At 45.9% G+C, this 15,973-nt stretch overlaps 1 protein-coding gene across 10 annotated transcripts in view; it reads left to right on the top strand.

Moving 5' to 3' along the window:
• The window catches only part of FHOD3 (formin homology 2 domain containing 3), a 461,736-nt gene that overhangs the window by 420,399 nt on the left and 25,364 nt on the right, over positions 1-15,973 (top strand). For all 10 annotated transcript variants that reach the window (XM_032310983.1, XM_032310980.1, XM_032310982.1 and 7 more), the window contains 4 exons: positions 4,383-4,565; positions 5,953-6,072; positions 6,775-6,936; positions 12,512-12,702. In XM_032310983.1, the coding sequence (XP_032166874.1) occupies positions 4,383-4,565; positions 5,953-6,072; positions 6,775-6,936; positions 12,512-12,702 (656 nt within the window). The remainder of the gene's footprint in view (positions 1-4,382; positions 4,566-5,952; positions 6,073-6,774; positions 6,937-12,511; positions 12,703-15,973) is intronic.

Below are 15,973 nucleotides of genomic sequence, written 5' to 3'. Positions count from 1 at the left end.
CTGGTGACCACTGATCTCTTCCATGACTATGGTTTTGTCTTTTCAAGAATGTCACGTAAATGGAACTATGCAGTGTAATCTTTTGAGAGTGGTTGCTTTCACTCAGCATAATGGATGATTTGAGATTCATCCAAATTGTTCTGTGTAGCTAGAGTTGGTCCCTTTTCTATCGCTGAGCACCGCTGCATTACAAGGATGTACCATGGTTGGTCTGTTCATCTGTCCAAGGATCATGTAGCTTAGCCTGGTTTTTGGCACTTGTGAATAAAGCTGCTACAGACACATACAGGTTTTTATGTGAACATTAGTTTTCATTGTTGTGGGGTCAACATCTACAAATGGAATCGCTGAGTCATGTGGTAAATCTGTGTTTAATGGGTTTGAGGAACTATAGTTTAGTCTTTGTTCTCTTTACAGTGTCTTTTACAGAGGAAAAGGTTTTTAACTTGGATGAAGTTCAGTTTCTTAACCTATTCATTTTTGCCATCGTGTCTAAGAGTTCATTGCCCTAACATGGGTCACAAAAATTTCCTTCAGTATTTCCTTTTAAAAGTTTTGTAGTGTTACCTGTATGACTTTGAGATCTGTGATCCCTTTTGAGTTAATTTAATTTAATTTAATTTTTCTTTAGGTGTAACGTTTAAGGTTTAAGAATTTTTTTTTTTTTTTTTTTTTTTTTTTTTTGCATATGGATTCCAGTTCCAACACCACTTGTTGAAAATACTATCCTTTCTTTAGTGAACTGTCTTTGCACCTTGGTCAAACTCACTGGGCTGTATTTGTGTCTTCTGTTTCCTCCTTGTATTGTCCCACTGATCCGTGTATGTTTCCCATGCCTGTGTCACACTGTCTTGTTCCTGTAGCTGTTTAGTAGACCTTACCCATTTCCAAATGTTTTTGGTTCATTCGTTTTGCCGGATGAACCAAAACTTTTTATTTTAATAAGAAATGTGAATGCTTTTTTTAATTTAAAGACTTTATTTCTTTGACAGATAGAGATCATAAGTAGGCAGAGAGCCAGGCAGAGAGGGGGGGGGGGGAAGCAGGCTCCCCGCTGAGCGGAGAGGCTGACGCGGGGCTCCATCCCAGGATCCTGAAATCATGACCTGAGCCGAAGGCAGAGGTTTTAACCCACGGAGCCACCCAGACGCCCTGCCATATAACTTTTTAGAACCAGCTTGTCTATATCCATGAAAAATCCATGATGGTGTTTCTATTGGAATTTAGTTAGATTTATAGATCAGTTTAGGGAAAATTAATCTTGAATATATTGAACCTTTCAATCTGGGAGCATGGTATATATCCCATTTATTTAGGTTGTCTCTGATTGCTTTCACGAGCATTTTTACCTTCCAGCATATAGATCCTGCATATGGTTGGTTAGATTTATTCTTAAATATTTCATTATAAGTAGTACTTTTTTTAAAAAAAAATTTCAGTTTGTAACTGTTTACTATCAATATAAAAATAAAATGGTTTTAATGTATTAACGTTAAATCATATGATTTTTAAACTCAGTTTTTAAATTTTTTGTAGATTCCTCAAAATTTTTTACATAGACAATTATGCTGTCTATAATAGACATAGTTTTGCTTTTTCCTTTCTGATTTGTAAGTCTTTTTTAAGTTTTATAAACCCTGTCCTGTTCCCAATCTTAAAAGGGAAAGTATTCAGTCTGTCACCATTAAGCATGATATGAGCTGTTGGTTTTTCATAAAGGTCATTTATCAGGTGGAGGAGATTTCTTCTACTGGTGGGTTGCTGAGAGTTTTTTATTATGGATTGATGTTGAATTTTATCAAAAATATTTCTTCATCAATTGACATTTTTAAAAAGATTATATATTTGAGAGGAGGATGGTGAGAGAGACAGAGAGAGAATCTCAAGGAGACTCCCCACTGAGCACAGAGCCTGATGCAGGGCTCAGTCCCACAACCCTGAGATCATGACCTGAGCCAAAATCAAGAGTCAGATGCTTAACCAACTGAGCCATCCAGGTGCCCCATCAATTGACATCATTATGTGAATGTTCTTATTCAGATCATTAATATGGTAGACTAATGGCAGTAATTGTTTTTTTGTGCTGAACCAACCTTGTGGTTGTTATTTTTAATGTTACTTTATAAAGTATAGCAATGTTTATATAACTTAATATATTGACATTTACATATTTAAAATAGTTTGGTTCAGGATTTTACATCTAGGTTCATCAGGGGTGTTGTTCTATAGTCTATAGTTTTCTTGTAATATCTTTATCTAGAGATTCTGGTCTTGTAAAATGAAGGAAGGAAGGGGGAGAGAGAGAAATAAATAAATAAATAAATAAATAAGAAAATTCTTCCCCCACTTGCTTGGATTCAGGCCACACGTTCTGAGCTGCTGTTTTGGGGCCGTGGCTCCAATGTCAGCTCAGTTTTCAATGTCTTTGATATGACCTTTAAGGTCAGATTCACACCGAAACAGCTCAGGGAGGATTCCAGAACTTCTTAAACAACATATTGCACTTGCTTTGTCAGGCTCTTCATTTTCCCTGACCTCCCTAGTATTTTCTAGCTCCCTGGAGCTTTCTTTTTTGGTCATCCAGCTAAAAGCTGGTGCTTGGTCACCTCACCTTGCCATGTATTTCCTGTGACTGTGCCCATGTCTGGGGCCAAGTGAAGGGGTGACAACATATGCCTAGGTAACATGTGCCCACCACATGGGATTGCCTTCTACCGAGGAGAACTCCACCTGTTAGTACCTTGTACAAAAATGAAAAAGAACAAAGTAAAGCAAACACGTACATTCTTTATTGTCTTTTTTCAATTTTTTTAATTGAAAGGAAGTGACAGAACCAATTTGGGACCCAAAAGGAAGGAGTAGACCAACTGGAGAACAATAAAACCTTGAGCTTTATCCTGACTACTTCCTTAGTCTGGCCCTAGTGGGGCCATAGCCTCACTGATTGGAGAGGAAGGGTCCCTCCCACGGAGTTGTAGGGGACTGCCAGCCCCTGCTGTCACTGTTGTCACTACTAGGAGACCCTTTTCCCATTTTTCAAGTCAGCACTAGAGGATTCCACTGGAGCTCTCTGTCTGCACCTGCTACCCAGTCGAGGTTTGGGGTTACCTGAGCTCAGAACAAGTGGGCAACTCATTACCAGTTGAGTGAATTTCTGATTGTGATCTTCTTCCCCAATACATCTGCCACTGTGTACTTTTTAGAATCTTCAGGTAGTTGCTCCATTCGTGCTGTCAAGGGTGTGGAGCTGCATTCAGTGAGACAGGGTGGAGGATGTCTACCCCCACCTTACCCAGAACCAGAGTTCCTTCCACTTCTGCCCAGATGCTTGCTATTGGAAAGCAGTGACCAAAGCTACTTAGAATTAATGAATTAACATAAGTGACCACAAAGTGGGGCACAATGCTAAAGAAGGAGAAATGAGAGAAAAATAATGACCCCTTACCTTTAATAATGTTGTTGGTGAAATGTTATATAATGGAAACTTTTACTTTCTTTTATACTACTTATAGTTACTAATGAATTTGGATCTGTAAGAATCATAAGAATCATAACCCTTATTGTGACTTTTGCCTCCTCTGCCTTCCATCATTAATTTTAACCAGAAACAAATGGAAGCAAAAGATACTTTTTAATTAGTAGGTAAGTATTTCTCTTTATAAATACTGTCATCATTTTTCCTCAACCAGACTTGAGTCTGATATTATTTAAAGTGTTTTCATTTGGGGGCTCAGTCGGTTAAGTGTCTGATTCTTGGTTTCAGCTCAGGTCATGATCTCAGGGTTGTGAAACTGAGCCCCACATGGGGCTCCGTGCTGGATGTGGAGTCTGCTTGGGATTCTCCACCCCTCCCTGGCTCTCTCTCCCTCCATAAAAAGATAAGAATGAAAAAAGTTTTTTCATTTCCACATAAAATGTAAAATATGATGTAAATACTTGAAACAATTTAAATTATGTGATGCCCCATCTGCAAAAGCCAGTCTGAGTTCTCACGTAGTCGAGACAAATTTTCTCTATTTCCTGGGAACAGGGAGCTGCTTTCTAACCTTCTATATTATGCCTTTTCCCTTTCTTTCACCTCCCATCTCCCTTTCTTACCTAGAATGTGCTTCATGTTTGAGACCCAGAAAATTTAGGGCAAATTCTTTAAATTCCTCTTGAAACAGGAGATCAAAGGAAAGAGATAAAGAGAGCATTTTAAAATAAATGAACGTGAATTTAGAGTCTACCTGATACCTTTTTTCTCTACAGTATTTGGTTTATACTGATGATAGAATCTCTTTACTACCTGTTTGGAAAATCACAGCATGATTTTGGCAACATCAGAGGGGCTGGGACAGGGGCCATCACTAAGAATATACTACATTGTCCCATCTTTCCAGAAAATTCTAACCATGATTCCCACTGAGGAAGAGAAGCAGAAGATCCAGGAGGCACAGCTGGCCAACCCTGACGTGCCACTGGGCAGTGCAGAGCAGTTCCTCCTCACACTCTCCTCCATCAGTGAGCTCTCGGCTCGGCTCCACCTCTGGGCGTTCAAAATGGATTACGAAACAACAGAGAAGGTACACCCTTAAGAAGGGAGTTAGCCAACCCTCCCCTGCCCTGTTGAGAAAGTCAGTTTTTTATTGGTGACGGTAGTGAAGTATCATTCTTGAGTGAGGGTTTGAAGGGCAAGTTGAAGATAATGAGGTTGTAGCTACACTAAGAGGTTGGTCATGGCAGTGAGGCATTTTTCTTCAGGGGCTGCCTGGCCCCATCTGGCACCCTTGCTTGAGGGTCCCAGATGACTGGTTTAAAAAAAAAATTAAATTTTCTGACTGTGTAACTCATGGTAGTAATTCAGAAAATGTAGAAATGCACTAAATAGAAAGTGACTTCTAATCTTTCCACCTGATGACAGTCACCTACAGTGCTGCTGACTGTGGCCGTTGGCCTGGCAGAGTCACTTTGAGAGAGTATCTCCGCAGGAAGATGAGGGCAAACCACTCTAAGAGGTTGAGAGGGAACTAGAAGGAAAGGGACCGTAATAGTGACAGCACGGGAAGACTCATCTGAGTGAGTAGTGTGGAAGATGCTGTGCCTTCTGGACTGGGGAAATGGGAATATTTTTATAGGCTGAGCAGAAGGAAGCAGCAGAGAGGAAGGAGATGGAAGGTGAGCTGGAATGAGCTTAACTGAGAGGAAGTTCCCAAAGGGGACAGATCCGAAGCATGAGAGAGCCTGTGGGGTCTCCAGCCTCTGGCAAAGGGGGCGGCAAGGTTTATCCTAAGACCCAGATTGGTGGCAGTGGGTGTAGGGGCATCAGGAGGGAACCATGGTGTTTGAATTCATTCAGAAATCAAGTGAGGAAGAAGAGATATAGGACTGCTGAGGTGACTTGGTGTGATGTAGTCTCAAAACCATTGTGGAAGTCTGAGAGAGTGGGAGTTATGAAGGCAGTAGCAGAAATGAGGAAGGCAGTCTTCTAGAAAGTAACCAGGGCTAAGAGGTGGCCAGCCACAGAATGCCCAGAGGGGAGGTTGGGAAACCTGAGGAGTCCAGGGACAGTGAGGGACGGTTCCTGGTGACATCTGCCTAGAAGAGGAAAGTGAAGAGGAAGATCATGGTCCAAATGCTGAAGGTACATGTGAAGGAAGTAGAGAAGAGGGGAGGGTGGTCTAAGGGTCCTGCCTGAGCTTGGTGGATGGGCAGGAACAGGGGCAGACTTGTCACCCCAGCACCGGTGGCCGTATGTTCCCATTTGGTCTCCACTGAGGAGACTTTGAGGCCTAGACTGCCCTGCTGCCTCTTGGCACTTTTCCATACCTAGGAGAATGGGCCCGCCACATGGGACTGCCTTACACCAAGGAGAACTCCACTGTGGTTACCCTGTACAAAAGTTAAAAAGAACAAAGTAAAGACAAAATGTGCATTCTTTATCATCACCTTGCAACTTTTTGTAATTGAAAGGAAGTGGCAGAACCACTTTTGGATCTGAAGGAAGGAATAGACCAACTGGAGAACAATAAAACCTTGGGCTTTATCCTGTCTACTCTCTTAGCCATTGGGAACTTTCTAAATGGAACTAATGTAAGTGTCTTATATCCCTTATTATCCTACCTCCCTTGTCACAAAATCCCTGCCCTTCATTTGCTGAGGGAGGTTGTACCTCTGGTCCCCCAAAGCACAGATGAAGCAACCTTTGTATTTTCTTTCTGGAAAATCTAGAAGGAATTTTGTCCTTAACTTATCATGGCCTATTTATTTAAGTCTGTGTCCTGCTATTAAATAAGAAAATTTAGAAAAGTAAGCACCCTGTTCCTTCCGAAGCTTGGCTACTCTCAAAACTGACATTGGAAAGAATTTCTTCCACCTCCCTCCCCCATTTTTTCCTAAACTTATCACTCAAGTATTTGTACTTAGGCACATTATAAACCAACTTTAAAAAAAAAAAAAAATTGGCCTGTCTTTGGTCAAGAAGTAGAAAAGTAGAGGACAAAGAGAGAAAGAAGTCGTAGATACCCAGATGGGGAGACCCAGCCCCACAGCTCCCTGATTCAGGGGTAGAGGCCTGGGACAGCTCGTGGCTGATGGCTGTGGTGGGAAAGGGCTGGAGGCTTATTTCACACTCAGTTGTGGCTTGTCCATACGTGATCTGAGCATGTGGCCTGAGAAGTTCCGGTCGCAGAGGAACTAAATATTAGGACACCCCCAACAGGGCATTGATTCTAGCCATTTGTGCCTTTCTGTATAAAACTTATTCTTGTCCTTTATCTAATGTTTACCACACAGGCCAAAGCGTTTGAGTTAAGCTACCTCGAGAAGGTTCCAGAAGTCAAAGACACAGTGCACAAGCAGTCGCTTCTCCACCACGTGTGCACCATGGTGGTGGAAAACTTCCCAGACAGCTCTGATCTGTACTCCGAGATCGGGGCCGTCACCAGGTCAGCCAAGGTAGGTCCGTGGGCAGAGAGGAGTGGGCCGTGCCTTTTCCTCAGCTGTTGGATCTTTGTCAGTCATCTCTGAGGAGCACAGACTCTATTAAGTAAAAACGTCCAAGGGCAGCCCCTGCTCTAGGGTTTGTGGATATGACTTGTCTGACGCTGTTCCCAATGGGCTTTTAAGAACCTTTTGCCATTGCTGGGTCTCCGTCAGATTCTTTCCTGCTGAGGTATGCAAGGCGGGTCTGCTGTCCAGGTCCTAAGCCCCGCACCTGCTGTGGAGCAGTGTTCCTCTCCAGGCCTGGATTCTCCCGAGCATGGAAACTTCTCCACTGGCTTTTGGTGGGCACAAAGGTCATAACGATGCAGTTTGGCTCCTCCTCAGAATTCTATAGGACCCTGTGGTGAGGCGTGGAGTCAGGAAACAGAGGGCTCCTGGCCTTCTGTGCACTCATAGATTGGCTGGCTCTCTCTACGATCTTACACAGAGGGAACAGTTGACAGGGCTTTAAACTGTATGCAGTTCTGGCCCCTCGGCTGCAGACTCTTACACTGCATGCACAGTTAGAATCTTCATGAACTTGTGGTTTATTAGAAAAGAGACAGTGGCACTAGCTGGACACCCAGCTGCCCCACTTGCAGGAGCATCACTGAGGCTGAACCACCCCCAGGGAGTCCCCAGCACAGCACAGCTGAACGATGAGAGGGTCTCAGGAGCAGCAGGAGACGCCGGGGGAAGGGCTGAATAGGGCAGCAGAGGTCAAGCCAGTGTGAGGGGAACTCCTGGAAACCCAACCTGGGCAAGTTGAGGAGATGAAAACAAATGACTATTAGCTCTGGGACACTCTGGACCCTAGTATAAGAAGAGGAGATAGAGTGGTGGGCAGTGGGGAAGGGGCCTTGCCAGAGTCTCCTTCACGGAATTCAATCTTGCCACCTTCTCCCACAGAACTGGCTTGTGGGGCCACAGGGGCTGGGACCCTCCTTTACCCGTCTCGGGAGCAACAGGCAGGCAGTTGCCAGTTACAGCAAGCAGGAGGCCCTGGGCCGGCCTGACTGTGGGCCTGCCTTGTGGCAGAAGGAGGCATGGCCGGCGATCCCCCAGCTGTAAGAGCTGACCTTTATCTGAGAACATGGACTCCTTTACTTCCCAGGCACCCTTCCTGCGTTTACTGTGTGCCAGACACTGTTCTGAAGTCTTTTCAAACAGCACGTCAGGATCCTAACCAAGATCAGAAACCTCTCTGCCTGTGGCAGCTCAGGGACCTCCAGTGGCTGCTCCGACACCCGCCTCGAGCACCTTCCCAGAAGGCAGTTTGTTAGGAATACCTCCCTCTGAGACAGGGCCTGCTGCGAGGCTCGAGTCATCTTTGTCCTGTTTCCTGACCCACACAGAACAAGTCCGTCCCTTAGTTATCCGTGGTCCTTTGTTCTTTCCCAGGGCCGCCTTCTAGGTGGAGGCCACCTAGGACCAAAGTAGCTTGGTGGAGGAGTCTGGACCCCAGGCTGGGCCCCAGTGACTGCCCCCTCCCCCACCCAACCCCCAGGATCAGGCCTTTCCAAAGGGTGTTCAGTTTTTAGTTAAGTAATAACAAAATAACGTAGCCTTATGCCAAGTTTGGCTACACAAGCCACAATTGCGGGTCGATTTTCTCAACTAACTGTGGCAGTTGCTAAAGACGACTGTTGACTCAGCTCCTTGTGACTTGCAAGAGGCCATCTACTGCTTCTCAACCTTTACTCCCAAAGCTTTTTGGGGTATGGAGGGGTCCTTCTGTGTAGACGGGCACCAGATAAGTCTCAGGAAACCCCAACCTGCTGTGCCTTCACTCCATCCCCTGGTATGTCACTTGTAGGACTTGGCACTGCCGTCACCAAGAGCGAGGTTGCTCTGGCATCGGTGGAATAACCATGTCCCTGAGCTGTCCCTCAGCATCCCAGTCTGACTTGATAAGGTTGGACCTTGCTTCAGAGCACAACTCATGGGGCTTCCCACACACAAAAGTGGCCCCTGTGGATCTGTTCTCAGGCAAGAACTTCCTTCTCTAAAACGGCAGCCAGACCAGCTCTGTCTCTGGGGTGGAATTTTTTAGGGGCCAATCAAGGCTCACGGCCTGCTGGTTGAGAGCTTGGACTCAAGCCAGAAAGATTGGGGTTCAGATCCCAGTTCTACTGCTTAGAGCTGTGTGGTCTCTCACTAGCAACTTCACCTCTCTGTGCATCTGTTGGACCTAGGAAGAGAACCCGAGGTCAGGGGATAATTGTGAAGACTCAGGTCGCCTGTGCTCGTGGCCTCCCACCAGGCAGCAGCTGGGGGAGACTGCCTTCCAAACCCCGTCCGGAGAAGCTACTTGAAGCTCAGCCCTCAAACTTCTCTTCACCAGAAGCCTCCCCACCTGGCTTCTGCTGGCAGTGGGTCACTTTCTTCTGCCCCCACCTTAAGGGCTCACGGTGGAATCTCCTCCCCAGAAAACCATCTCTTACTGGGCGTCTGAGGCTGCTCTATGCCCGTTGCCTCGCTGGGTGAATGTCACCTGGTTAGATGGTGCAGTGCTGCTCGGTGCCTGTCTGAGTGGAACTGAGCTTATTTTACGGTGTCTCAGGGAGCTGCCAGGTGCAAATGAGGAAAGAGCCAGAGAGTTAGGATTAGACGTCTTGCAATTGGCTTAAAATGTCCTAGACGTTACTTGTCAGTCTCAGGTCATCTGGTCTTTTCTAGACTGAACTATTGAGTTCTTTTCTGAATCTGCATTTTTTTTTTTCCCCTTCTTGGCTGAACACCTGATTTTTTTTTTTTTTTCTCCTCAGCTCCACTATATCCATTATAAGAAAGTGAAGCTTTTTCTACTCTGGACCCAGAATTCCTTTGGTCTCAGGCAAATCATTTTTCTCAGAGTCACATGAACCCCCCTGCTTACCTGAATCCTGGGGCTCTGCCTAAACTTGCCTTCTGTTTCTGGCTCTTCAGCACCCTAGAAACCCAGGACTTGCAATGTCTTGCCTTGCCCTCAAGGCATCCCTTATGCTCAGCTTGGCTTCATTGCCTCTGGTGATAGATCCCTTCTTTGACTTGATCCCCTGCATTGTCTTGTGGAGGGCGGGACCACTCACATCCAGGCTCACTCATTTTTTTTTAGTTTTTTTTTAAATTTATTTTCAGTGTACCAGAATTCATTGTTTATGCACCACACCCAGTGCTCCATGCAATCCGTGCCCTCCATAATACCCACCACCAGGCTCACCCAACTTCCCATCCCCTGCCCCTTCAAAACCCTCATATTGTTTTTCAGAGTCCACAGTTTCATGGTTCATCTCCCCCTCCAATTTCCCTCAACTCCCTTCTCCTCTCCATCTCCTCATGTCCTCTGTGTTATTTCTTATGCTCCACAAATAAGTGAAACCATATGATAATTGACTCTCTGCTTGACTTATTTCATTCAGCCTAATCTCTTTCAGTCCTGTCCATGTTGATACAAAAGTTGGGAATTCATCCTTTCTGATGGAGGCATAATACTCCATAGTGTATATGGATCACATCTTATCCGTTCATCGGTTGAAGGGCATCTTGGTTCTTTCCACAGTTTGGCAACTGTGGCCATTGCTGGTAGGAACACTGGGGTGCATATGACCCTTCTTTTCAATACATCTGTATCTTTGGGGTAAATACCCAGTAGTGCAATTGCAGGGTCATAAGGAAGCTCTATTTTTAATTTCTTAAGGAATCTCCACACTGTTCTCCAAATTGGCTGTACCAACTTAACATTCCCACCAACAGTGTAAGAAGGTTCCCCTTTCTCCACATCCTCTCCAACACACATTATCTCCTGTCTTGTTAATCTTGGTCATTCTAACTGGTGTAAGGTGGTATCTCAGTGTGGTTTTGATTTGAATCTCCTTGATAGCTAGTGATGAAAGGTAAAGGAAACAAAAGCGAAAATGAATTTTTGGGATGTCATCAAGATCAAAAGCTTCTGCACAGCAAAGGAAACAGTCAACAAAACAAAAAGGCAACCCACGAAATGGGAGAAGATATTTACAAATGACAGTACAGACAAAAGGCTGATACCCAGGATCTATAAAGAACTTCTTGGGGCGCCTAGGTGGCTCAGTGGGTTAAAGCCTCTGCCTTCAGCTTAGGTCATGATCCCAGGGTCCTGGGATCGAGCCTCACATCGGGCTCTCTGCTCAGTGGGGAGCCTGCTTCCTACTCTCTCTCTGCCTGCCTCTCTGCCTACTTGTGATCTCTGTCTGTCAAATAAATAAAATCTTAAAAAAAAAAAAGAAATTTCTAAAAAAAAAAAAAAGAACTTCTCAAACTCAACACACACAAAACAGATAATCATGTCAAAAAATGGGCAGAAGACATGAACAGACACTTCTCCAAAGAAGACATACAAGTGGCTATCCAGGCTCACTCTTAACCTCTGTCATCTAATCAATGGCAGCTCATCTCTATGCATCCGCTTTCTCCTTCTGACCTTGATTTGCCCAGCACTCCCCTTCTCCCACCCTCTCTCACTGCGCTTCTCCTTCTCTGCCCTCAGTCTTCTCCCTAAAGCTCACCAATTTATGTGTTTCTGCCTCCCCTCCTTGCCTTCTCAGTTTCTTTCCCCAGTCCCACAGCTGTCGGTATGAAATGCTCTCAAGTGCATTTTTTTCCATGACTAACTCTTTGATTCACATAATTTCTAGTCTAGAAATTCAGTAAAAGCCTTACTTTAGAAACCCTCAGCTCAGGCTACTTCAGTTAATCCGGACGTCCCCACTTCCCTGAAGAGCACAGCGGGGGCTGCGTCACATCTGTTCTTTGCACACACGGCTTGCATCTGCCAGCAAGACTTCTCTCTCTCTCTTTCTCACACACACGCACATGCATGCACGCATGCCCAGTGGGTTCTGTACCTCCTCAGTGTTTGGTCTGTACACCTGTCTGTACAGCGAGTCTCCTTGAATGAGATGAGCAGCTTAGTCTCATTCAACATCCATCTCTGCGTTCTCAGCTCCTGGCATAGGAACTGACACGCACCAGTTTCTTCATGGACATGGGTCGAATAAATGAAGGGGGGAGAAATAAATTTTGTCATACAGTGTAAAAGAGATCACTGTGAAGAGACGCTGTCTGCCCCTGAACAGACCGTCTCCCCATATCAGAATTGCCCAGTATGACTGGTATATTCCTGTAACCCTAAGTGAAAAAAATCATCTCTCAAGAACAAGAGTACTCTGAGAAATTTTATGAGACATCTGCTCAGTTCATCTTGTACTGGAGTTCCTTGATATGTTTTAATTTACAGTTCCCAAAGACTTTCCTAAGATTTCTTTCCAAATATGGGGCGGGGGGGAGATGGAGAAAAGAGTGATATTTGCACTGGGTTCATTTGGAGAACAGTTTTATCACTAGATAATTTGATGTCAAGATAATGACAGATACACATGTGGGTAATTTTTAGGCCCTCAATATGTTTGTATTGCAAGATGTAAATTTGGTTTTGATGTTTAGTTCTCCCCGGAGGCAGTTGAGTTTCCTGGTTCAGGTTGGTGTCCGGCGGTTTGAGCCCTTTGGCCATTGTTCTCCCTCTGATTTTCAGGTTGACTTTGATCAACTTCAGGATAATTTGTGTCAGATGGAGAGAAGATGCAAAGCTTCATGGGATCACCTCAAGGCAATTGCAAAACATGAAATGAAACCAGTTTTAAAACAGCGAATGTCAGAGTTCCTAAAAGACTGTGCAGAGCGGATTATAATTTTAAAGATTGTCCACCGAAGAATAATTAACAGGTGAGTGGATGAAGGAACCAGTGTTAACACCTGTATACAGTGGCATGTTAAAAATGGTCTACAAACCACGATCTGAAGGTTACATTTACAGAAGTTGTACTGTAAATTCATAGAAAATACACCTTCACACGGGTTTGTTTCAGGGGCATTTTTCTTACACACACCCCTCAATAATAGAATGTCATTGGATTTTGAGGTTGTAAGCAATCTCAGAGATAGTGTGATCCAAAAATCCTGCTTAATCTGGAATCGCCTCTCTCAGATCTTTTTTTTTTTTTTTTTTTTAAAGATTTTATTTATTTATTTGACAAAGACACAGCGAGAGAGGGAACACAAGCAGGGGGAGTGGGAGAGGAAGTTGGCCTCCCATAGAGCAGGAAGCCCGATTCGGGGCTCGATCCCAGGACCCGGGGATCATGACCTGAGTGGAAGGCTTGAGCCACCCAGGCGCCCCGCCTCTCTGAGATCTGACCAGTAGAGCCTGTATGTCTACATCTGTTTGAACAGGTCTGGGTGCACACAGCCCGTGTCCTTGCACAGCCGTTTGACTTGTTGTCAGTAAAACTCCTTTATATGATCTGCAATGTTTCCTCCAAGACCTCCCACCTGCTGTGGCCTGCCTGCGTGAGGCCTGGGCCCACCACCAGTGTCACCCTCTGGGCAGCCGCCCTTAGAGTCACGGGACCCAAGAGGCCCCTGAGAGATGCACAGGGCTGTAGGGGGCCTTGTCTGCCTGCACGGAGACTGGCTGGGGTCCAGGCCTTCTCCACTGCTGTCCAAGGCTGGCTCACCTGTAAGCAGGAGCAGCACACAGACCCAAACGTGGGTCTTCTGACTTCCTGGGCCAGGCTGGTTCTGACCACGCACCACCACTCTCTTCTGGGTGATATCAGAGGATGGTTGTAGGCAACTTGGCCTGGCCTTCGGGGTCCAGCTGCTCTGTCCTGGGCCTTGTGAAGTAGATGGGCCTGACCCCAGACCTGCAGGCTGGGGTCCACCCAGAGCAGGTGCTCTGGTGGCAGGCCTTTGGAGACAGGCCTCATCATGATTCTGTGAAGGGAGCCCACCCCTTGGGGCCTTTCCAGGAGACCTGTTGCCCCTCAAGTGCATTCCCAGGCTGGGGTCCAAGCACTTGATATTTTTTTAAACAGGTGGGCAGTATTTTCTTTTATCCTTATCAGTGTTGTATTTTTTAAAATTAACTTTTTATCTCTTCCCTTCTCTCCCATCCTCCTTTAACCTTCTTTTTTCTTTCCTTCCTTCACCCTCTTTGCACCCACCAGCACTTTAACAACGTAATTGTCTTGTCTGCCTGAGAGCTCTTACCCACCTTTGTTGCTTCCGTAACTGTACACCTCCTGGGTTTTGATCCAGACTGTTGCAGGGCAGAGAAGGTAGTGGCAGTCTTTAGCTGTTCGCCAGGGCAAGAGTAGGGGAGAGAATCTTCCCTCCAGGTCGACCACAGTCAGGAATTCAGTTGTAAACCCCTCTCACTGCACTCCACCTTGACCTTACAGGGACCTCTGGGGTAGAGGAACTGATCAGAGACTTCCCAATGAAATCAAAATACACTGTGCTTTTCACTAGTTTAAAAAGCGGAGTCCGGGAATGTGAGCAGCTCTGACCCTCCATGCTTAGTAGGACACGAGCAATTTCCAACTCAAAACTGCTTGAATAAACAAATAGTTTCCACTTGGAATGTTATGAATCTGGAGCAATTTTCTGAAGGCCTTGTAAAGCTATTAGGCCTGATCACATTAGCCATTTTATCCCCAACAGGTAAAAACTTATCTTGGTGATGCAGCTGTTCCTTAAGCTATAGGCATCTGTGTGTGTTTTCATGTATGTGTGTGTGTGTGTGTGTGTGTGTGTGTGTGTGTATTTGTGTAAAATGCACATAATGATTGCTCTGATTGTTCCATTCTCCCTGGTAAGCTGGTTACCCAAATAAGCTGGTTAGCCTGTGACTGCTGTGGTCTAACATGTTCCCTTTACACGCTGGACAACTGAGACCCAGAGAGGAGTAAAACCCTAGTCAAGGTGGGTGCAGGTAGAATCCTTTGCGGTACGCAGATCCGCCTAAACAGAGGACTTTGGAGCAGAAAGTTGGAAGCCGCTAGGCCTTCATCTTTTTTCCTCATCTGCACGTGTGAGAGTTATTTTGTTGTCTGTGTAATTAGGAATTCATGCAACAGGGCACTTTTTGAAAGATGCCGATGTCCCACAGGCACGGCTCAGAGGTTCTCAGGATGTGAAGGTTATCTGGTTCCTGGGGGCGAGCTCAGACCCTCACAGGCAACAGAACTGTTCTCGTGGCACTCAGATATGCAGAGAAAATAACTTCGGCTTCCCTCACCGTCCAGTAAAGCTCCTTAATGACCCCCTGCCTGACAGGTCTGCTGACCCGGCCAGTAATGTAAACAGCTGAACTTTTTATCTCCTGAATTTTTGGTCTTCAAGAGTTCAGCTCATCCCTGCTACCCCTCTCAAAGTTGTCCTTGGGGAAGAACAGTGATTTCTAGTGCTCAGTGGGGAGGAAGGGGAGATAGGTTTCCAGATGGAGCCATCTGGAACCTCACGGGCCTTATGTGAGCACAGGATAGGCCCACGTCTGCTGGCACCCCCTGCTGTGATTGGCAGCCGAAGGGACAAGTCGTCGGGTCTCCCCTCTCTCTGCTCCACTCATCCCCTCACACCCTTTAGGCTCTCTGCTCACGCCCTCTGGGTTCCCTAGGCTCTGCTGTATACCACACAGGATCCCATGAAGGCTGAGGAGTCTGGCCAGACCCTCCTGCTTCCTCACCTTACCATGCTGCTGTTTGTATTCTGCCAGGCGTGTTCTGTTTGCGTCTGGAACCCTCTGTCTTGCACAGGGACCTCCTGGAGGGACAGAAATCCCTCTTGGCCTCAGCGCACCGTAGCCTCTCAACAGACCTCTCTCTGCTCCAGGTTCTCCTTGGAGAGAGATGAGAACCCATATCTAGGCACCCACCTTCCCTGCTCACCTTGGTTTTGGAGTGAAAGCAGCTGGTGCTCCCACCTCCCCTTCCTTAGTTACTGCACTGGGTGTCCTCTTGGTAAAGTGGCAGATAAAAGAACTTCGACAATCAGCTTTCAAAAACCATTGCATGGCTGAGAAGATCTCATTCTGCAAGCCTGAATGTGCATATTCCCCTTTCTTTTCACACTGCCCCCTCTACAGCAGCCTCGCCTGCCTGTAGACTCACTCGTTGGGCCAAGTTATGCACACGATGATGGGCCCTGGAGCCCG

Source organism: Mustela erminea, chromosome 13 (genome assembly GCF_009829155.1).
Source record: "Mustela erminea isolate mMusErm1 chromosome 13, mMusErm1.Pri, whole genome shotgun sequence".
Lineage (NCBI taxonomy): Eukaryota > Metazoa > Chordata > Mammalia > Carnivora > Mustelidae > Mustela > Mustela erminea.
The sequence above is the reverse complement of the archived record's forward strand: the minus strand, read 5'-3'. Positions and strand labels throughout refer to the sequence as shown.